General features: G+C 32.2%; 1 protein-coding gene across 2 annotated transcripts in view; it reads left to right on the top strand.

Moving 5' to 3' along the window:
* The window catches only part of LOC149421733 (uncharacterized), a 50,493-nt gene extending 36,843 nt beyond the window's left edge, over positions 1-13,650 (top strand). Inside the window, exons 2-5 of one of the 2 annotated variants that reach the window (XM_089635051.1) lie at positions 522-752; positions 2,458-2,713; positions 3,925-4,075; positions 9,065-13,650. In XM_089635051.1, the coding sequence (XP_089491177.1) occupies positions 524-752; positions 2,458-2,713; positions 3,925-4,075; positions 9,065-10,276 (1,848 nt within the window). In that variant the 5' untranslated portion in view covers positions 522-523 and the 3' untranslated portion in view covers positions 10,277-13,650. Of the gene's footprint in view, positions 1-521; positions 753-2,457; positions 2,714-3,924; positions 4,247-9,064 lie in introns of both variants that reach the window. The other variant, XM_089635050.1, reaches the window with a different exon arrangement.
* Positions 13,651-25,292: the final 11,642 nt, after the last annotated feature.

Below are 25,292 nucleotides of genomic sequence, written 5' to 3'. Positions count from 1 at the left end.
ATCAGTATGTTTTTTCAATTTGATGGTTTATGATTTCTAAAAGGTATTATCATTTTTTATATGGTCACTCGGTTCCTTAGCAACCGAAGTCAACTAGTAATTTTAAATTAAATTATTGCACGTCATGTCTCGTCTATGACGCGTGATACCAAAGGAGATATTCGGACGCAGGAGCGGGATTACTTACCTGGTTTCTGAGCGTATTTTCCATCAAGGCGGGATACAAGTGGAATTGATTTTTAAAAAATCACTATTTATTGCACTACAGATTATTAACGTTTTTAACCTTCTTAACGTTTGGGAAAATAGTTAGATACACAAAAAGTATTGAGGTTGCTCAAAAAGTAATTGAATATAACCACTGTTTTACTCTTTATTTATACTCTTCATTATGCATTTTTTACATCAGTTGGTATATTCCACTCCCAGAAGCTGCATGTGTCTTCTGATCTGACGATGTCCTGTTAGTAGTCTAACCAGCTCTATTCGTAATTATTCAAATGTTGAATTTATTTTTCTAGTTATGAAGGAGGCAGTCCCGCTGCTGGGCGGGGACGGCAAGGGCTGCGATGAGGGGCGGCGAGCTAAGCGTGCCGAGTGGGCGGGCCGGAGGGCGCGAGCTGCAGGCACCGCTGCCGCCCTGCTGCTGCTGCCCGCCCTTTACCTGATAGGCCGCCCGAAGTACCGTCTTCTGCCGCCTGCTTGGTACCCCCACCCAGAACTCTCCACGATCATCACACCAACACACCCAGGTAGTAACAGTCATACTTTCTGTTTCTCCATTTATGCCTGTTCAACACTCTCGTGGAACCTACCCGATATGCAGCAAAGAGACGCACTCGTCTCACTTGCGCTTTGTCCTATCTTGGTTTGTTGTTATATGCCATTATCTTTGGTTGTTTCCAATGTGTCACAGGACAAGCAGTATGCAATATGTATACCATCACCTTGGAATCGGAAATAGTTTGGACAATAGGCGAACGCAGTCACAAAATAAGTAATTGCAGTCCAATCAGCAATACTGCGTGATACGAGAGTGAAGAGGTAGCACTCTGACTTTCTCGTCCCGGGAAAATTACGCCGAGAGTGTTGAGCAATCATTACATCTTTCTCTGCATCTTATTATTTCATCTCCTATTTTTCTTCTTAATGTTCTAATATCCTTACTCTTTCTTCTGATTAATTTACAGCCATTTTTGCACCCCTTAACATTTCACCTGCGACACGTTATCTTCTAATTTCCTGAACGCCTGTTCAACTTTTTTTGATGATATTTTTCTTTGAGACAGAAATGACTTGTTTTCATAGGTAGACACCTAATTATTTCAAAATTTAAAAAAATTGACTTGCGGCGCGTTCCGGGATCAGCCGCCCCGGAACCATGGAATCCTACTCCACATCACTGGAATGGGGGCAAGTGGGGCTCACCCATACTTTTATTAACAAAACCTTTTTGTAGAATTTAGCGATATTGTTGTATTCAGTTGCATGATGTTTTCTAGTTATGCATTCTGCAGATGTTTTTCAGTAGATTGTATTTGTTCAAAGATAAATCAGAGTGACAAAATATTCAACCAGTCAAAAATTGATGATTTTAAAGTTACAACATTATTTACTCCATAATATTTGACTCAATAGGCACAACTTTTTGTAGTTATGATTAGCCAGTAATGCTATTTTCTTATTAGGAGAACAAAAAAAAGAAATTTAAACAGCGTCATTATTTCAACCTCTGTGACAAAATTTTTAAGTGGTACCTACAACATACAACATATTATAATACACCTTATTTAATGGTTCTTAGATAACATGTTAAATTAGTTCCATTAGTAGTTTGACTTTTGTTGGATAAAATGAATCAACTCGTAAAAAACAAGGATTGTTAAATATAATATATCTTTTTTCAATTTTCGACATAGTTGCGCCATCTCTTGGACCGAATAGTAGCCAATATCAAAGTTTTTTTTTGGTTTGATTGAGGATTGAACTTTCCTTCCCAGGGACAAAAATTAACACTGCTAATACCTAAGCGAAATCCTTATATAGTTCCTATAAGTTGATAGTTCCGAAATCTATTTCGTGTACAGCTGTATAATTTTAAATATAGTGCCATCCAATTTTAGCAAAATGCGTATGCGTGATTTCCACTAAAAGTTTATGGAATGCATTGTCATTGATAACGAGTGTATCTACAGATGTTTCCGCTCATTCGAATGTCGGAAAGTGGATTATTTTACATTTCCAAGAATCCATTTAATTGATTTATTTATTTATTCATTTAATCAAGAAAACATAATCGTAATTCAAATAGATGTATTTAAGATAATACTAGATGTAGAAAGCTCGATAAATAGAATGAACAATATTAGACTTATGTTCTTCGTGGCATGATTGAAATATTAATCACTAGTTAATGGTTAATAATACGAAATTAGACTACTTTTCTTCGTTTTGCAGATTTCTTGGTCTGGAGTCCGGCGTGCAGAATACCTGACATAGACCCCATGGGAAGTGAAGCCATGGCATATTTTACTCCTCAAAAATACATATCGTGCTCTACTGGACCTTCCTACACTTACATGCAGCAGAATTCTCATAGGCAGAATGTCATTTACCTGAACGAAACACTTGTCAACAAAACTAGGTCAAAGGGCGATCGGGTGTCTTGCTGCTACCTTCATATCATTAGGAAGAATGACAGTTCTCAATTAATGTAAGTAGATTTTACCCACAAACAAATAATGAAACATGAGCACCGTATAATAAATTAATCCGACCTTCGCAGAACAGGTGTGTGTCTAGTTAGATGGTTATAATAAATTAATCCGACCGCCAGAAAATAGGTGTGTGCCTAGTTTGGTGGTTATCTGTATAATATTATCGGTATTGTAACAGTTTGTATGTCGGTACACCAATAGCGCTGACAATAGGTCTCATTGGGATCTCCTTTTTGTGAATTTTTGGAAGACCGTACAGGGAAAGAGTTCTGGAGACTTTTACGAAAAGCTTAGATCGATCCTTTTTTCTAATGCTAGAAGCTTTGACCAGTTCCCTTGTCTTTAGATCAATCTTGTTTGTAGGATTGTTCTTAATCTTCTTATAGGTGTTGGTGTCGCACAAGAGGTGTTCCATCATTTTAATGTAGTATTCCATATTAAATACGACAGTGACATTTCCACGGTCGGCTGGTAGAACCAAGATTTACTAATTGGCGCTCAATTTATTTAGTGATGTTGGGTTGGGATATTACGGCCCTTTTTAAAATATGACAAGTCTCTTGTCGTATGTCCTCTGCTTGCGTCTCTGACATTTTATGAACTTTCAGCATTGTATGTAGGGCTGTCTCTACCCCACATATGATTGATTCCCCACATATGGGTATCTTTTTGACTGATTAAATCAGTCAACAGATGCAAGACACAAGCAAAAGTTCGAGAGTCTCAACCGAGCCAAAAAAGGAGATCAAAAACAACTTGATAAAAAAAAAGCGACTTCTGTGCTTGCTAAGGGAATGAACTACGCGGTGGCCCCAAAAAAGCGACTTCTGTGCTTTCTAAGAGAATGAACTACGCGGTGGCCCCAAAAAAGCGACTTCTGTGCTTGCTAAGGGAATGAACTACGCGGTGGCCCCAAAAAAGCGACTTCTGTGCTTGCTAAGGGAATGAACTACGCGGTGGCCCCAAAAAAGCGACTTCTGTGCTTGCTAAGGGAATGAACTACGCGGTGGCCCCAAAAAAGCGACTTCTGTGCTTGCTAAGGGAATGAACTACGCGGTGGCCCCAAAAAAGATACCCGTGGAATCAATTGTATTTAATTCCCCAAAAACAAATCACTATGTTCTTTTATACCGTTTATCAAAAACCTTAATATAATGCTGATAATGATGAATGTTACATTTATTTTAAGCTTTGCCGTTCTTTTCAGTAAGTCCACGTGTAAAAAAATAAACGATTCAGTTGCTCTCGCGGAATCTGAGGAGTTTATCATGACCAAATGCACAGTCACTGCCAACAAAGGGAGGAGCCACGAGAAGACGCATGAAAACATCTTCCTGAACGTCCAGCCAACGGATGCGGTAAAGAAAAGACTTCAAACTTTTAGATATACCTTCGGCTCAAAGAGAGCTTGGAATGTCTTAATTATTGGCATCGACACACTTTCAAGAATAAACTTAATTAGAGCTATGCCAAAGACCTATAAGTTTCTGAAAGATCATGACTGGCTTGACTTTCAAGGCTATAACAAGGTAAGAATAGATCAGTAATTGGATCATTTCAATAAAAAACACTCTGATTTATTTAGAATCCCATTCGACACTTTTCCATTAATCTCCCACGATGATTTTATATGAGTCAAATAAAATTTATCAAACTTTCACAGGTAGCGTCACTTTGTGATACGACATAGGTACCCAGTTTAATTTTGATTACCCGCTTTTAATGCACACATCTAGGTATTTTTTGCTGTTTTATTTATTTATTTATTCATTTTCGGGAAATAGACAGTTTACATTTAATCAGTTTGTACATAAGTATTATATAGTAAAATAAAACCAATTATGGATTTCCTCCTTGTGACTTTAACTGAGACAGCATAATATGGAATAAGTTATTTAAATTTGTGAGAAAGGAATATGAATTAAAAAATTTATACAAAATAAAAGAATTTACTGATATCAATATTACCGAAATACACATATACAAAGCAAACTGTTTGTCATTAAATTTTGTTTTAAATGATATGCCATTCAATATAATCGCAATATATCGAACATACAGCTCTGATGTACCTTTATTTATAGAAGAATTAAAAAAAATACTATGTAACAAAAACCATCTAAATTGTATCGTAATAGGTGATTTAAATATTAATATTGGTCCTAATAACCACTGTAAAAATAAATTAGATTATATAAATGCTATGAATGAAATGAACTTTATATCATGTGTAAATAATTTCACAAGAGAATTTGCAAACCAATCGCCATCATGCCCGGACCACATATGGAGCAATATTAAACACACAGAAAAAATTAAATCTATTATATGGAAAAATGATATAACAGATCACCATACAAATATTTTTATTTATGATTTCAATAAAAACTTAGGATTAAATGACTCTAGAAAAAATATTAACATAATTTCCATATTGAACAATGTAAAATTAAACAATAAATTAAGTAACGAATCTTGGTCCTCAATACTAAATTGCCAAAACCCAGACATGTGCGCAAACTTCTTTGAAGAAACTTTAAATGCTCATATCGCAGACTGTACAACCTTTATAAATAATCAACCAAGTTCTAAATTAAGGCAAATCAAACCATGGATTACGCAAGGATTACTCATATCTATCCGGAAAAAAGAAAAACTTTTCATAGACACAAAAAAAACCCTACCAATAGCCAAGTAAAAAACGAATACAAAATATTCCGGAACAAACTCATTAAAATTATCAAAGACACAAAAGAAAAATATTACAGGGAGAAAATAAACCTCACAAAAGAAAACCCTAAAAAAACATGGAACACTATAAATGAAATAATGAATAAAAATAAGTCTACAATAAATGTCATAAACAATAATGGAACTAAAATAAATGCTATCCGTGAACCAAAATGTGCGCAAATATTTTCAACAAATTTTTCGCTACCGTCGGTCAAAAACTTGCATATAAAATTGACCAAAATTATCAACCTGATGACATACATGAAGATAAAATAACAAATAGCAATCTTTCAATTTTTAAACCGACTTCAGAAAAAAATATTGAAAACATAATACAATCACTTAAAAATGGTAGTGCGCCAGGATACGATGGTATAACTACAGAAATCTTGAAAAAATACTGCAATTTTCTAACCAAACCGATTACGCATATAATTAATGTAAGTACTAAATACGGAATATTCCCGTTTAATACAAAAAAGCCATTATAATCCCAGTATATAAATCCGGAGATTCAAAAGAAGTATACAATTACCGCCCAATATCCTTATTATCCAACATTGCAAAAATACACGAAAAAGTAATAAAAAAACAAATTACTGATTATACAGATAACCAAAAAAGTATTAACCCTAGTCAATACGGTTTCAGAGATAAACTTAGCACACAAGACGCAATTGCAGAATTAACTAAGCTTATTTACAAAACATTAGATAGAGGCAAAAAATGCTTAAGTATATTCATTGACCTCAGTAAAGCTTTTGATAGTGTCTCACATTCAAAATTAATTAATAAACTAAATAATATAGGAATTACTGGTAAAGCTAAAACATGGTTAAAAAGTTATCTCTATCAAAGAACTCAACAGGTTAAAGTAAACAACGAATTAAGTGAAATAGAAAATATAGATTTTGGAATTCCACAAGGAACTGTTTTGGGACCTTTACTATTTATATTATATGTAAATGAACTTTTTCAACTCCCATTCATTGGAAACATCATATCTTACGCAGATGATACAGTTATAACTATTGAAGGAAATTCATGGAATGAGGTCGTAGTATCAGCTAATAATGCAATAAATATCGTTAAACTATGGTTTGACGAAAATTTATTGACACTGAATGTCGAAAAAACCCATTTTATACCTTATAGCCTAACAGGGAATAACTCAAATGTAAATCTAAACATAAAAATTCACGAAAGAAATTGCCTCCTTAAATTCGCACCCTGTAATTCAAACTGTATAAACATTAGTAGTAAAAAAGAAATAAAATATCTTGGAATAATTATTGATAATAACATTAAATGGAAAAGTCAAATAAATTCCACAATAGACAGAATGAGAAAACTAATCTATATATTTTTTAGACTAAGAAATATTGTATCATTAAAAATACTAAAAGATATTTATTATGCACTGGCGCACTCTGTCCTACAATATGGAATCGTGGCTTGGGGGGGTGCATATAAATCATCCCTACTCCCACTGGAAACTATTCAAAAAATACTAATAAAAATCATCTTAAAAAAGCCATATTACTACCCAACTATAAATGTTTTTCAAGATTTCCCGGTTCCCCCACTTACAAAAATTTATGACAAAATTGCACTTCTACAAATACATAAAGATTTCTTTAGTAAAAATAATTTACCACAATTGAATATTAGCAAAAGAATAATATCTGTTGGAGGACTAACCATGCCACTAGCACGAACCACAACAGCACAACATCACTATATATTCAAGGGTGTAAAATTATTTAATAAATTACCCCTTGATATACGATCGGAAGAAAACTACGAAAAATATAAAAAAAAATTAAATTAAAATACTCTTGTACCACCTCATAACTTTACTTATTGTTTAGAAATATGTTTTTGCCTTTTAAATTCTTTGAATCATTTATTAACTAACCTATATTTTTATTACTTTTATTGTTATTTTTTGTGTTATTTTTTGTTTTATTACTAATAATTTTTATTTAATTTAAACAAATGTAAAAATATTTTTGTTGTCCTCTCCTAAACACAAGCAGCTGCTTTATTAGGAGAGTGATTGATATATTGGTGTTTATATTTTAAAAAAATTGTAACCTTGTTGACCGGTCAGTGGTTGAGTGGGCATAGCGCTTGGGTCTCACCCGAGCGTCGCGTGTTCGATTCCTCGGCTGGCTAAGTCCTCCATCACAACACAAGCAACATTTTCGGCTTTCTGTGGTGGTAGTAGGAGATTTTCAAACATTGTTGGGTTATTTGTAACCCGGGAATGTTTGTCTTTCTTTTAAAAAAAAAAAAAATAAATAAAAAAAAAAAAAATATGTTTCAATAAATTAAAAAAAAAAAAAAAGATTATTTAAAACGAAAAATTTACAAAAAAATACATTTATAGCCATGGAGAGAGGTTGTTTATTTTATTATTAATAAACTTGATAGAAAAATAATAAATTGACCGGTCGGTGGCTGAGTTGACATTACGTTTGGGTCCCACCCAGGCTGTTAAATTCCTTGGCTGGATAAGTCCTTCATCACAACACACATCTTAGTTAACTGTGGTGGTAGTAGGAGATTTTCAAATATTGTTTGGTTATTTCGTTATTCGTAACCCGGAAATGTTTGTCTTTCTTTTAAAAAGTCAGAAAATTAGAAGGTAAGGAGGTAGCGATTCACTACACTCGATATGAACAAAATGTTGGTGATATTTGCCTGAAAAACAGGAGAAAATTTACGAAGGAGTAACGCTAGTAAGGAGTGCAAAGGAAGACAATTATAAATGAAGCCGGAGTCACTAGTTCTGGCAGAAAGCATTCAGAACACACCAAAAAATGTGCAACAACTGACGCGGAGGGTATTCCACTAAATATTGTCTGAGAAATACTTCATTAAACTAAAGAAAGAAATAAAAGTTAAATTTCCCACTATTTACAAATTTTAGCTTAAAACAGATGATAATGTAATTTTGCATGCGCAACTAAGCATTTGGCCACCCACTACATCTATAATTTTCCCATCATGTGATAGATTTAGCCAGTTTGACTTGATGTGTTTATCGCGTAGAGTGTTTAATATTTTGGAGATACGTCCCATAATGTGGTAAACTGAATAAATAATTATCTTGGTATCTAGCAAGGTATACATTTTTATCGATAATGTAGGTAACTTGTCTTCGTTCCTAAGCATGACTGCAGTTTGCCAACGAACAAAAAATAGTCCACAACGAATAAGTATCTTTAATTTATTCGGCATGAATTGTTGTTTGTGTGTTAGCGATCTGCAGTTATGCTCGGGAGAGATATCAAGCTATCAACATCATTGGTAGATCCTTTGTCGAATTACCGTGCTAGATACCCTGGTGTGGCGTTCAGGGCGACGAACGCAATCGTTTCTAACAGATATGATAAATTAACAAGACAGTACCAAATTTTTTAAAAGATTAACGCACTAGTGTTTTTTCTATGTTTATGTAGAGTAATGAGACGTAGGGATATGTGGCAATTAGTATGTGTTTATTCAGTCTTGAGGAAGGTTCAAGCTGAACCGAGACCGGTTGGTATAAACGGTATAAACAAAGCATTTTTGATTAAAAATATAAAATGGATCATCTTTCTTTTCAGATAGACGATAATACATATCCCAATCTCATGGCTATTCTGACGGGTCGGAATCAGTCTAGGGCCAGAAAGTTGTGCGATGGTACCGGAGCTAATTCCCCGGACAAATGTGACTTCATGTGGAAGGAATACGAGCGCCTCGGATATATCACCGTCTACGCAGAGGATGATGTCGGCATCGATACATTCGAAAAACCTTATCATAAGGGCTTCACGACTAAACCCACTGACCATTATTTACGGCCGGTTTATCAGATGGTGGAAAAGAACGTCCATAAATCTAAGGGCTCTGTTTACTGTTCCGGTCAGTTGACTTCGGGAGAGCTGCTTTATCAATACGCTCTAAATTTTGTAGAAAAATATAAAAGCGACCCCTTTTTCGGCTTTTTCTGGGCAAACACATTTAGTCATAACGACATCGGATCCCCATCTTCCATGGACGAAAAGACCGCTGATTTCTTCGAATCCTTGAAAAATACAGGGATACTAGATAAAACTATAGTGTGGTTTATAAGTGACCATGGTATAAGGTATGGCAAAATGCGAACTTTGATATCTGGTTACTACGAGGAACGACTTCCCGCTATGTACGTATCCATTCCGAAAGATTTCAAAGAACTGCACAAGGACGAGTACAATAATTTACAATTAAATACCAAACGGTTGACGACACCGTACGACGTGTTCATGACACTACAGGATATTCTGTATTTGTCCGGAAGAAAAGAAGTGGTAGTGTCGAGTGAAGCTTGTCCCATGTGCCAAAGTTTGTTCCAGGAGGTTCCCCGAGACAGGAGCTGCGCGGATTGCTCCATCCACCCGCACTGGTGCACCTGCAACCCGCTCAAGGCGCTGTCGTCCAGCCACGAGGTGGCCAACAGAGCCCTCGGCTTCATCTTGGAAGAAATCGAGGAAGTCTTGAGCAATGTCAATAAAAAGTGTAGGAAATGTGCCAAATTGAAACTCGATCAAATTATACGCTTTCACGAATATGATTATTTACATAAAAGCAACAGCTCATCCGATTTTTTGATAACGTTTTCTTCGAAGCCAGAAATGATATTTGAAGCGACGGTGAAGTTCTTCAATGAAAGCCAAACATTTGTGACTGAAGGTATTATTAGTCGTCTATCTGCCTATCAGGGGACAGGCCAATGTGTCTCCACCGCTTATCTGAAGAAATTCTGCCACTGTATGAAAAAGTGCATAAAATAACAGCGATTTTCATACAATGATTTCATCAAATTATGAAATTATTTTAACAAGTTCTGGATCACTTTGCGGCCCAGTGTTGTAATAAGGACAATATTTTTGAGGCATGCCTAGATTACATAATTTAAAGTGTATTATTAGATATTAACTAAATTGTTAAGCTATTAGAAAAATTTATAGGTATCTGGTATCTAGATACACGTGAAGTGCCAAACATATATTAAATATTATTTATTTGTTGTGTAACTACCACTTACTATTATATTAATGGTGTCATTATTCAAATTGTTGACTTGAGACCATTTGTGTTTGCGCTAAATGAAACTCATTAATGTGATTATATTACCAAACAATATCAAAGTGATTTCATAAATGTACTAGAAGGCATTTTTATTCCAAAAAACATCCCATTTTTGCAAATTTAACACAAACATTTGTTACGTCATCAACGATAAGATAAATAAATGTATTATTGGAAGTAATACGTACTCTAAAGTTGCATTAAAATTTAATTTCGTGTGATAGGGACGTACAATTTACTGAATGCAATCATACTAATTGAATGTCTAGAAAACGTCTTTGTTATGAAATATGTAATTTAACGTCTAAAACAATTTGTCTTCAGCTTTTATTAGGGTGTTAAGGAGTCTAAATTATTTTGTTAAATAGAAGACATCGCAGTTATTGCTTTAGAAATAATCATATCCACGAAAAATAATTATTGATATCTATTTAAACGTGAGGTATCATTTAAAAATTATTTTAAAAAAAAGGTTGTAATCTTTACTATGATTCTCGCGTAAATATAAACTATCTGTTGTACTAGTAAAAGTATTCTTAGGGTGAAATAAATGTGTTAGGTCATATTATTATTTTGTTAACATAATATTGCCGTTTGAAATGTGATACTAAATACGTTAAAACTAGTATAATATAAGAATGTATAAGAAAAATATTAATGTTTAAATATTGCAAACTTGCCACAAACTATATAATATATAATTATTACCTCGTGTTTTTACCTAATTAATCTTAATTATTCTATAGCAGATTTTTTTTAAATTTCCTTTTTGAAATTGTATCTATCTGTATCCTTACGTTTGTCTAAATCATAAAAATCAGGCAGAAAAAGGCAAAAAAATTTTTTTGTTCTCTAATAATAATTTAATAATCAAATTCTATTGCCAGTGCTGATCAATTTGTTCAATCAGCAATAACCAATCACAGCTTGTCATTTCTGATGTTAGAATAATTTTCCACTAAATTTTTATCTCTGATTCATAAGAGCTTTGAAGAGTGAGAAAATATTTTAATGTGCAGTAAAAAAAATAACTCTCCTAATATTTGTACTAATACTGCGGTAAATGGTGAACAAAAAGGGAGAATTGATGTTTTAATTTTATTTTATTTAAACGCCCAAAGGGCTTTTATACAGTATTTCTGTAAAAATACAAGAAAAAAACATAGGCTAGATAACAGAAGAAATTAATAATAATTAAGAAACTTTGTTCTATCCAGCAACATAAAAAATGTTTTTATTTTTTAACCAGAGGGAACAAAATATGAATAATATTATTTCGGATTTTTAAGAAGTAAATTGATTAAATTACAACAATTATTCCTTCCCGGATTCATAAAAAAACCTCTGTAATGTGAAGCTGTAATAAGTGCTGTGAAGGTGGTACTCAGCTGACAAAATATTAATTAATAATTATGAACCTTTTACGCCCAGTTGTTTCGCAAAAAATCACGTATGACAATGTCATCGAATAGCCATTCAGCGCCATATTGTTTTTTTTTGCCATTTGAAAAGTCCCCCTTGAACGCTGATTCTAGGTGCGTTTCAGCTTTCTGTCAATAGTAATAAGCTGACAAGGTTTTCAAAAGACGTGATAGTACTGTTGAAATGGCCTAGAATCGTCATTTAACGGGAACCCTCAACCGTCAAAAAATAAAATAGGGCTGAGTGGCCATTTGATGTCAATGCTAAATTTTAATGAAAAAATTAAACTAAAAATTAGACATTGGGAAGTGACATAGGAATTAAAAAACGAATTGACTTTCAAACGTTTGAAAAAGCAGTTTTAAAGTGCTATCGCCGTAAAAGTAATAGCAAATCTTTGTTTCCTATAAAGTTTGGATGCGATTTTAAAGAATTTTTTTTCAATCAACTTGTAATGCGTGCTTAATCTATGATGTTATTCAAAATTCAGCTTCTGTATTAATTAGCTATTTGAAAATTTTTATAAATATTGTGTTAAATCCACCTCAAGCTATTAGGATTTGGCCCCGCGACATAATAACCCAAACACTATAGTGTAGTTAGAACTTAATCGTCAAAAACTTTTTTAAACTGATAAATAAAGGTCCAAATTGAAGACTTAAGTGTTGCCAAGGGATTTTGTTTCCTCAACGGTTGTTATCCCATATCACATTTTTTAAATAAAAATCTTCATTCCTCATTCGTCCATCTGGAAGGATTACTAACTCCAACACTTCGAACTAAATTTTCATTGTGTACAGGCAAATGAGAAGGTAGGTACCATATTGATAAATGGCTTGCAATTTTCAAAAAGCATCCTAACCTAACCTAGTTTTATCAACAATAATTTGGTAAGGATATCATTCTAGTTTTATGTGATCCATTTGAAAGGAGACATTCTTAATTTTTTTTGTCGCTATTGACTTTTTGTTCCATCTGTCAGATTGTGTACATTGATGCCAAATCCTTGATAGCTTCGACGACTATTTCAAATGTTGGTTCTAAGTTACTAAACATCCAAGAGTCTTAAAAATATCAGAAAGCCCTGACAATACTTGGTTTTATTTTGATTAGTTAATATGTCTTTTTTACAAATGTGCATCCGTGTGATTATTCGACGAAAGTATGAAAAAAGCAATTGCCTATTTGGAAATCATTTAGAAATAAAATGTGATGGATTAATAAATAATCATCCATTTGAGAGTGTATCATAGTTATAACAATGCGTTATAGACACTTTTCTTTGAGAGGCGGTTAAAAGATATTTGAACTCACAGGAGATCGTTTCAATACATGTGTGAAAAAATATGAAATATTGTTTTTTAAGAGTTTTAAAACCTTACAAATTCTGCTGATTAAAAAACCATTCTGATCTAAGAATAAAATTTATCTAATCTAAGTAATTAATTTAATAACTAATTTAAGTAATATTTATATTTACATAATTTGAAGCACTCGTTAAAAACTTTTGCATAAATGTTCCGCACATCCATACGGAAGTGAAGTATTATATCAAATATAAATAAAATATCAGTATCTTCGTAGTTTTTTTCTAAGCTGAAAGATTCCTCAAGAATTATTTATTTATATTATATATTTAAGATTTGTTAACTGTACTTTTCAATGACAATATTTAATACTTAATTCCTGCCAAATAATAAATATAACATATTTTACCTTTAAACTGCGAGTTTTATTTTTCCCTGTGAACAATATTTTAATCAACAAATTTCAAACCGCAGGAGATAAAAGATAAGTGGGTAGATATGATGTAACTATGCATGCAATCCATTAAATTAATGTTAATCTACAGAAATAATACATCATCACATCAATTAATCAGAGTTAATGGCTACCTGGTGAGGAAAGATAAAAACAGTCGAATAATCATTGAGTTACGAAAATATTTCAGGTACCTATCTCTAAAATACTGTGTTTTCTATGTCCTACAACAAGGGTCTCTTTAAGACCCTGGTTCACTCCTTCATATCTTCAAAACGATTATCCACACACTATCCCCAAAGGTGAGATACGAGTGTAGGATTTCCCGAGGTATTTATATAGGATATCTCGTAGGCCCTGAGTATTGGATTTTTTCCCTCACACTTCACATTTTTACTAATCGAAGAAAGACTATAGTAACCTCATGCATATTATGCCATGTTTATTTTTTTAACTAGCCGTTTTAGTATGTAATTGTGTAAAAAAGAACAATATTACACAGCGCCATCTCTTGAATTCCATGAAAAGTAAGATTGAGCTAACCCGGGTTTTATGGATATTTTGTCAAAAATATACACAAAATTTTTCATATGAAGTAAAACAAAATTGGTGTTTACCAAGTTATTGTTTTATTGAAATTAAAACATTAAAATTGTTGTTTTCGCTGATTATGGTCGATGGGCCACACTTCCACTGAGTACTCCAATTTTACTACCTACTCACTTTAGTGGATAAAACAAAATTAATTTAGAAGCTGTTTTCGGTTGCTATGGTGCAACGAATTTTGGATGATTTAGGCCGAGGTTGGTGAAGTGAAGATTCGACGAAAAAATTCAAAAACCATGAAATTTATTGGAAAAATACGAGCCGTAAGGCAGGAGCCGTCAAAAAGTTTTCTCAGGCGGTAAGATGTTCCTAACATTAATATTTTTTCATTCATAGTACGTTAGTGATTTCTTATCACTAAATTTGCATTCAGAGTACGTTAGTGGTTTCTTAAAACTAATATTTGAAATCAGAGTACGTTAGTGATTTCTCAACAATAATATTTGCATTCAGAGTACGTTAGTGATTTATTAACACCAATATTTGCATTCAGAGTACGTTAGTGATTTTCCTGCACAGTGCAATAATTGCAATAATTTGCAATATGAAAAAAATGTTTAATTTTAACCATCATGCCGTTTTTTCAGAGTCAGGCAGAGTTACAGACTCATTGCCTCATTTACATTCATGCATGGTCTCCTTACCTGCCCTCTCGTTATTCTGACTATCAACATAATACCACCAAATTTAAGACTTTTCAATTTGAAAACCTATTTTCTCATTCATGATTTTATAAAAAAATCGATTGGACGGAAATTTTCGATTTTTGTGGTTCATAGTTGATTTACGAAAATTTCAGTTTGGGCAAAGATACTTCCAGGACGCATATATCAGATGGTGGGTTTTGTTTTTTAGAGAAGAGATTTCGGGTTAGCCGTGACGCAAACCTCCTTTATACTTTCCGCCGTGCATGGATGAGTTGGATGATTGGTTACAAAGCTATCCCAATTTTTTTTTCGTTATTCCAAAGATGTCTCTCTATTTTACTCAATATGACTCCGAAGTTGGCTAAACCTTGACCATCGGATGCGATTAAAATTTGAATCCAATGCTTACGTCGTCTCAACTCTGTACACATGTTAAAATACACATTTTAATTAACTCTTCAAACACCGCATTTTAAAAATCACTTACATAAACCATTAATATCCATGGCAAATATAAGCAAAAATCAAAAGCAAAACCATTAGCACATATAGTAACAAAAATCAATTGAAATAACAGAAAGCAATAAATCAATTGCAATTTATTTAATCACGAAATCTTCTGTCACAAGAAGTTTAATTATTTTTCGGTAATTAGTAAAAATTACTCATAGCTTTTACCAAATCTATTGTCTTGACATTCTAATGTAAATATCGCCTATAATAATAGTTACTGCGAATATTGGTATTGGTAGTAAAAAAATTGCCCTGCACATTTTTTCATCTGATGTCGCGTCGCACAGACGAGTATCTTATTAAGACAGTTGGCCATAATTTGGAAACATTTACTTGTTAAAAACCTAAAAAATCTAAAATAGCGGCCATTTTAATAATTTCACTCCCCTCCAGTAAAATACTCCCCCAAATATATATTTATTTGCGAAAAAACTCACTCAATTTTAGCCAACTTTCGAGGTAACTTCCAAGTGCGTCGTGTCGGCCCGCTTGAATTTAAACTATACAAAGCTGGTATTATAGTGGTCCTAGAGATAAAATACGAGTTACATGTTCGCTCAGTATTTATTTTATAACATAGCGATGGCAAAAATAGGTTTTAGAAGAGTTTTATTATTTTTTCCTGGTTCTTCAAGTAATATTAAAACTGTTAATTGATCGCTCTAATACTTCTATTAAACGCATCAATTAAAATACTGATGCGAATACTGACGCGTGTAATGGCAAATACTGACAACATAAAGCCTATATATTGATTGGCTTATTGTTGCTGAAGACGGAATTGCTTAAAACTTGAAATCCTTAAACCTTCTGCCGATCGTATAGAAACGTATTATAGCTTATTTTTTTCTTGGCGTGATCGAAGCTCTCACGGATGTATTTTTTTTCTAAATATATCGAACAGCCATATCTAGAAATTTATTGAATTTCTAAACGCTCATCCCAAAATAATTTTTATTGTATTAAATTCAAATGTGAGAATTTTTCTTTTTTGAGAAGCCAATCCTTCGTCTTCATCTCAGTCATTCATTTCTTTGGAGGTACCGATCGCTAAAATGATAGCAACACAGGCTTTATTTTCGTCCAGGGTCTTCTGCGGGATTCTCGCAACAATACTGAAGTCAGTATACTGATACGTGTATGGCATACAAATACTGACGTCAGTATACTGATACGTGTAATGGCATACAAATACTGACGTCAGTATACTGATACGTTTATGGCATACAAATACTGACGTCAGTATACTGATACGTGTAATGGCATACAAATAATAACGTCAGTATACTGATACGTCTAATGGAATACAAATACTGACGGCCACTATCAGTACACTGATAGTAAATACTGCTGCGTGTAATGGGGGTATAAGGGTGATTGGCCCCAGTTATTTTTTACAGCACAGTATTTTTAATCGTCTACTAGCTAATTAGATCGTCAAGAAAAATAATTACTAGTTCCCTAAAAAAAATTTAATTGACCTAGTCTCTTTTCGGTAGTTTTCTTATCCGCTTTTATAATTAATTCATTTTGGGCGCGTAGAACATTTGAAATTTATTACTTAATACACAAAATACTAACGAGGGCATCGCTCAAGTTGATAGAATTTAATTAATTGTTGCCAGTTTTTCATTTTATCCCATTTTTCCTGTAATTAAAACATGGGTAAAGTATAAAAAATTGAAAGTTAATTATAAAAGTTTTCAAAATAATTTCAAAAGCTTTTGGGAAATTAATTAAATGTTTTAATTGTTTCTAATAAAAAACACACATACGAGTAATAATGTGAAGGGGTATTGTTAAAAAACTTTTAACCATTGAATGTTGTTTTAAATAAATAAATACATTATTTTCACTGAAACGTGAAACGTTTAAAGTCAACATTAACATTAAATCATTATTATTCCTTTTTTAATAAAATTCTATTGTTTGACTTTTTTCTCTATGGAATGTGTGGGATTGTGCTTACCTCTCTACTTTCTGGAATAAAGATTTTTTTTTCGATTTATGTCCGGGTTAAATCTTCCCTACAGGAAAAACTAAGTCCTTCCACACACTCTTTCACAAATGATCATCTAGTCAATCCACATTATGCAAGTGCATTATATAAGCTTAATAAATACAAAGCAATACAAGAACAACAGGTCAACTCACCAGAGGTCAAATGGGAAAATAATTCACCGACTCCATATATTTTCATATCAGAGGGTTCGGCTCGGTAGAACTTACTGGACCGTTAAATCCTACTGACCCCCCAATATAAATATTTAAGAAATCTTTCGTAATCCTACATGTATTTAAAATCATTGATTTTTGCATTTTTAAATATAAATTCTTTGACAGATCTAATACGCCTAAATTTTTAATGAGAAAGTTAGGTATAATGCCAGTAGCTGAAGTAACAAATGGTAATATTTTTATATTCTGAGAATGCCAAATTCTTTTAATCTCATTTCCTAAATCTGTGTATTTTCTTATTTTTTCTGAAACAGATTTTTGCATATTTCAGGAATTTGGAATAGCGGCATCAATTATTATTATTATTATTGTATGGATGCAATCTGATAAACTGGTTTCAGTCTAATAAAACAAAAGTTTATGCTAGTTTTGTAGCCACACGGAATGCTGATTTTTTGTAGTTTCAAGTACCTACCTATGTTAAAAATTTTTTTAACTGTGGACCTTCCCAAAAATTGGTGAAAAATCTTCAGATCGTCGTTGGAATTTGTTCTATAATTATGATTGCGTGAGTTCACACTACACGTATAAATAGATTATAATGTTATTATTATTTTTCGGAATAACTTATTGAGTAAAACCTCAAATTATAATATTTAAATATTGAAGACAATATTAGTGATTCTTAAACGCAAATCTGAAACAGAAAAATCAGAAAAGGAAACGGTCACATCTGGGACTCGAACCCAGGACCCTTGTCTTTCCGGGACAATGCTCTACCAGACTCTTGAATCTGGTTGAATCTTGCGATCATACATAAAGATAGTTGCCAATAAAAATGTGCGGTGAAAAAAAAAAAAAAAAAAAAAAAATTAAGACAACGTTGGTAGTTCTTATTCGAAGTATGATACAGTTAAAAGTGACCGATGAGTATAGGGTCCCATTAGCGCAGTTGGTAGAGCATTGTCCCGGAAAGACAAGGGTCCTGGGTTCGAGTCCCAGATGTGACCGTTTCCTTTTCTGATTTTTCTGTTTCAGATTTGCGTTTAAGAATCACTAATATTGTCTTCAATATTTAAATATTATAATTTGAGGTTTTACTCAATAAGTTATTCCGAAAAATAATAATTCATTTCTAGACTTGCAGAAAAAGTCAATAGATGTCGCACATTAAAAATAAAAACAATAAGATAGGTTTATCTATAAGACGCTTTCTAGGATTTCATTTAGTTCGGGTTGAATCTTGCGATCATACATAAAGATAGTTGCCAATAAAAATGTGCGGTGAAAAAAATGAAGACAACGTTGGTAGTTCTTATTCGAAGTATGATACAGTTAAAAGTGACCGATGAGTATAGGGTCCCATTAGCGCAGTTGGTAGAGCATTGTCCCGGAAAGACAAGGGTCCTGGGTTCGAGTCCCAGATGTGACCGTTTCCTTTTCTGATTTTTCTGTTTCAGATTTGCGTTTAAGAATCACTAATATTGTCTTCAATATTTAAAGATTATAATGTATCTAATACTTACTTGATTCCGTTATTTATTTCTATTTGTTATTTAAAACTATCCGTAGAATTAATTTAAGTGAGTATTTATTATTTGACCTAAAGATTTAAAGTTTAATTTTAGGGTTACTATGTCAGGTTGAGAATTTACTAAAAATTTTTGAACAGTGTCACAGTGTACTTCAGCAGAGTAAATTTTGTTTAAAGCAAGAGAAAACGCAACAACGCAGAAGCCAAAAAAAAAGATTTTGTCTGTGAAAATCTCAAATCATATCGTATCATCTAAATATTTTGTTTCTGGCTGAACTTCAGCACATTGGTAATCGTAGTATCCATGTATCGAAACATTCTGTCTAATATATCATGCTTCTTTTCCATTTTCCTCTTCGTTGTCCGTAAAAAAGACCCCTTGCAAAGGTCCAGAGAGGATGATGTGTGTGTATCGGCTATAAGAATTTATGCCATCGGAAACGCACCAATTCGACGGGTAAATGCCCTATTCGGTCTCTTCTCGTCTGTGTGAATGAATCCTCTTATTTTGACAGTAAATCATATACAGATGGGAGACATCAGTCTTTTAAGAGTCTTGTCGCTTTTACGCTGGATGATTCGGCGACTTTGTTTCGTCGTTCCTACGAAAAAGAATATTTAAAAAATGTATTTTTATTATTATGTTTTATTTTATATTGTTAATGATACATTAAAAATCGACGACATCCATGGTCGAGCAGATAAGACCCTAAATAATAAATTAAATTTTGTTTACAATAAAAGATATAAATTTGTTTTACACCACTTTAATTTTAATGTACTCTACCGGTTTCGGAAGCACCCTTCCTTCATCAGGTTTTAATATTCTCCTGACGAAGGAAGGGTGCTTCCGCAACCGGTAGAGTACAATTAAAATTAAAGTGGTCTAAAACAAATTTATATCTTTTATTGTAAATTATGACGAGCCACAAAGTAAATGCTTATTACAAATATGTAAATTTTGTTTATCGAAACCCAATAAATTACTTCGTAAAAGGTTCACTCATTTCCACAAGGCTTTCGAGAATTGAACTAGAAAAAAAAACTGAAAGAGGGTTCAGGTGCCAATGAACCTTAATCTATCGCTTGAAACTTGATCCGGGTTTGAGTCCCAGTGACAGCAAAAAACCTTTTCTTGTCTGTGTGTTTTTCTGTTCCAAAGTTTAAATGTCTTCTCTTTTCAGTTGTTTCGAAAATTATGTTATTTATTTAACGCCCAGAGGGCTTTAACATGGTTGGTAGTATACATAATTTTAATTTGACAGATACTTTAAAAGTTACAAAAAAAATTACATTTGATAAAAGCTATGCAACAAGTCACACAAACACAAGAAAGAAAAACAGAAAATTACAGCTATTTGTAGGTTTACATGATGTGTTTAGGAGTAAAAATGTTATATTAAATTAAATGTATTATATTATATTAATTATATTATATTATGTTAAATTAAATGTTATATTAATTTTATGATTAAAATAATTATAATAACAATTTTAAATTATACCATTTAAACAGTTAACCGTTTTGTTTGAAATATGTATTTTTTATTTATAATTATTAGTAGGCAATTCTGTGTTTTGCAAAAAATAAATATCATCATCAAAAGAAATACATATTGTGTTAAAAACCATATTTTATTTTATGACGGAGATGATATCGAGCAATAAAATTATAACGGCCTATTGATAACACATAAATTATAATAAACTAAATTTATTGATAGGGGTTTAATAAATCTTAAATAAAAACAATAAATCGTCATAACATTTCGTGATTGACATATTTCATCGCCTCATAATATTTCCTAATGTTGGGAGAATACTGTGAGGCTATACCGAAATAATTTTTCCACTTTTGCAGTAATAGTTTTTTTGTGTAATTAACCTCTGATAGCAATGTGATATAATAATATTTTATTCGAATGTCGTAGTTAACAAAAGAGTTTTACACTAAAATAATTGTATCTTGAGTACCTGGTCCGCAGTAAGCGGCGAGGGTTCAAACACTTGTAATTAATGGTTATTAGTTATTAGTCTCGAAGGATAAAATCACTTCTTACAGAGCAGATAACTTCCCTATTTCAGAAATTTTCTCCTGTCAACTAAATTCTATAAGCTTTTGTTTAAAAATAAACTCACAATGCTATTCCATAACCATTGTCCTTGAGGTGATTTTAAAAATAATCCAAATTTTATTATTATTATTACGTCGCATCTGAATATTGCCTCAAGTACGCTCAAGGAATCAATTTTAAAAATTACAGTTGCAAGTAATTATTAAATCAACTGTGGGATTTGTAATGCATTAAATGGAGATCACACAGTTGACGCAAACTGTAGATGGCTTCGTTCATACGCAAAGTATAGTTGTTTGATAGTGACAATATTTGTGAATTCTTTTTTTATTATTTTTTCATTACATATTATTATTCTACTACTCCATAAGTTGAGCTCCGGGAGCTCGTGTTTATGGGAGGAGTATTTACCTTTAGTTCTAATGATTTTTTAAACAATAATAAAAAAACTTATGACATAGATACAAACACAATATTAACATAGGTACACAAATTAGAAAAGTGTGTTTTTAAAGATGATTAAAATAATTTATCTTTTTACAGATTAAGTCAGCGTGAGGAAATTAAGGGTACAATATATCAGGTACACAAATTAGAAAAATAGTTTTTTAAAGACAATTAGAATATTTTAAATCAATTTATGACTGATTAAAGGTAGGCTTTTATTAATCACATTGCGAAATAGTACGTAGTAAAAAAGTTTTTCGCGGATATTGGGTTAAACTCAAATACTTAAATGAATCAGACCTTATTGGCAGTAAAGCAATAAAGTAGAAAAGTACTGACTCGGCTCAGAAACTTTCTTTACTTGAAAACAAAACTTTTGTAGGACTCTTATGAATATGTAGGCTAGTCAATAATAATTCATTGGAAGTTTTGGAATAAGATAGATGGCAAGTTTCCTTTTTGGTATTTTGATATTCTTGAAACTTGATAAATTTTGGTGTTAAATTAGATCCCAAGAAAACATGAGATGCTTAACACATTTTTTAAAGAAATACAAACATTTCCAGGTTATGAACAACATGAAATTTTTTTATATTCCTCTTATTGCCACCATTATAAGCTGGAATGATGATGGAAGACATGAACTAGCAGAAGATTGAACCAACTACGCCTCGGTGGGTGCCCGACGACTTTAAACGCTTGGTCACTTACAAATCATTCACTATATACCGTATTTTTATTATTAGAAATGCTGAATATTGTTGCTTAACTTATTCTTTAGTATTATAGACTTCCTCCCGGGCCTGGGATGTCTGCTGAACACGGAATACATAAGTATTGCTAATTTATCAAGAAACTCTTCAATTCAAACTATTCAAAATATGTTTTTGCTTAGGATATATAATCGCCAATATCGTCTTCAATAACTAAATATTACAATTTGAGGTTTTCCTCATTAATTTTTTCCAAAAAATAAAAATATGTAATCATGCTGTTGGAACACGTGTTTATGCAAATCAGAATTTTCGAATTTCCTCCTGATATATCATCAAGGCAAATATACGTGCAAAGTTTACCAGGAAACCTGTTAATCAATTAGTTAAGGTGTGCAATCTCGTTTTTATCAGGATTACCAATACATTGAAGGCATTCTTAATAAATTAGCAGTACTCATTTTTCTCCGTGTGGGTAAATCGCCATTGAGGCATTATTCTACAAAATGATACCGTAAAAATAATCTAATTTTGACTTTTATTACTTTACGAGGTCTAAAACTTTGTTTATTTTCCTTCTGATAATCAGCACTTTGTCCAATAGAATATAAAATAACACGAGAAAAAAGTTTTTATTCAAAGAAACTGAATAGTTTACATTGTGAGTATTACATTTGTACATAATTTTCTATTCACCATACGTATATTACGTAAACATTAGACCTCCTCACTATACTTACGTGTACATTAGACCTCCTCACTATACTTACGTGTACATTAGACCTCCTCACTATACTTACGTGTACATTAGACCTCCTCACTAAACTTACGTGTATATTAGACCTCCTTACTATACTTACGTATATTACGTATACATTAGACCTCCTCACTACACTTACGTATATTACGTATACATTAGATCTCCTCACTATACTTACGTATATTACGTATACATTAGACCTTCTCACTACACTTACGTATATTACGTATACATTAGATTTCCTCACTACACTGACGTATATTACGTATACATTAGACCTTCTCACTAAACTTACGTATTCATCAAAATGAAAGTGAATTTTTTTAATTGTTTCCAACATAACAATGTTTTTGGATTATTCATGTAAGTAATACGTACAGAACATGCATTTGTATGAAATCAAATAATATTGAAAAAGATTCACTACGTATTTTACATACTTTTGGACGCTCAGATTCACAGGAAATTTGATAAATTTGCTACAAACTTTTCACCTAATTATATTTAGAAGCCAAACGTAATAAATGAACTTGTTTGATGATACATTTTTTTATTGAATATTCTCTATTTTATATTTTACGGTCTATCGGAAACCTAACGATTTGATAATTTGACCAGAAAAGAATCGTAAAATGTCAATTTAAATGTAAACTATCGCCATAATTTCCATATTAATGACTTAAATTCTAAAAAAATTAATACAATTTGTTTAATTGCTCACTCGTGTGCGTATTATTTTAATCACTATTCTTGCTGATTAACAGACAAAAGAAAGATAAGAAAAGTATAAGAATGATAGAGAAGCCGTCTGTAAGTGAAAGGATAATTATTATTTCACTTGAAAGTTTTGAATAGAGGTCTCTTTCTTTTTCGAGAACAATAAGCCTACAGTTCACCGAGTCGGAACACATAAAAAAGGCACATTAAATATAATTATTTGAAAAGTTTGTAACTTATGTGGGTGTGAGCTACCAGTAGGTACTAACGGCGATTGTAACAAGTATAACCACCAGGCTATTGAGCTTTATTTTACTGTCAGAACGCTGTAAAGTTTTGCATAACGAAAATGACAAAAGATGAAGATAAATTTTCGTAATCCTTAGTTCTTTCGATACAGAATTTTTGAGAAAAATGGGATGAAAAAATGTGTTCAAATTATCAACCGAAGTTATTTGAAAATAAACTAAAGGACTTGATGCAAAACACTAAACAATTGATTATTTTTCAAGAACGATTATGATATTTGAAAAAGTTTGTTCGTTCACCCGAATTAAGAGAAAATTGACCCCACTTATTCTACATCAGATCTCTTCAGTTGTTTTAAGTTTATTAACCAGACCGTTAAGGATTTTCGAATAATAGAATTGATTTCCCCTTTTGTGAATTTAGTATTACATTATTATTGGAAATGATTATCCACAAATGATATTAGTCTGCGAAAGTTAAATAGGATAAGCTTCTGATAAATGTTTATTGAAAAGTTAGATTATTACCTAAGTATTGTTATAATTTCATGAACTTTGTATTAAAGTGGTGTAGATTGAACATTAAATATATTATTTGGGGATAACAAACAGTCCGAATTCAATTGAAACTTCCCATTGAAAAGTAAATGAAAAGATGAACCCCCACAGTTTTGAAAAGGTCGTGGTTTCCTTTCTGTAGATTTCATTTTATACTGTGTCTGGAAATTCGTAGAACAAATAAGGAAACTGCTGAATGTAGGTAAATCGTATTTTGAAATTTAACTATTTTTGATTTGAGCTTTCGTTTCCGAGTAAATCGAGTCCGAAGATGAAAGTTTTTAAGACAAATTAATTTCGGTCGCTAGAAGTTAATATCCGCGCCATAAAGTATTTTAATTTTATATGTTTAAAGCATAGACCCGTAGTAAAAGTTAATTTTGACAAATTATTTTGCGAAAAAAAAAATGTTAAAAAAATATCTAAATGCTCAGATCGAAAAGATAGTTTTTTTTTTTAGTTTTTCCGTGTGATGGATAGATTTGCGCTTGTACTTCGAATATCTGGAAAATATTTCAAATATTTTTTTAATTGTGCAT

This window comes from Hesperophylax consimilis, chromosome 8, assembly GCF_061612785.1.
Source record: "Hesperophylax consimilis isolate HC1 chromosome 8, BYU_Hcon_1.0, whole genome shotgun sequence".
NCBI classification, from domain to species: Eukaryota; Metazoa; Arthropoda; class Insecta; order Trichoptera; family Limnephilidae; genus Hesperophylax; species Hesperophylax consimilis.
This window is presented reverse-complemented; position numbering and strand designations above follow the sequence as displayed.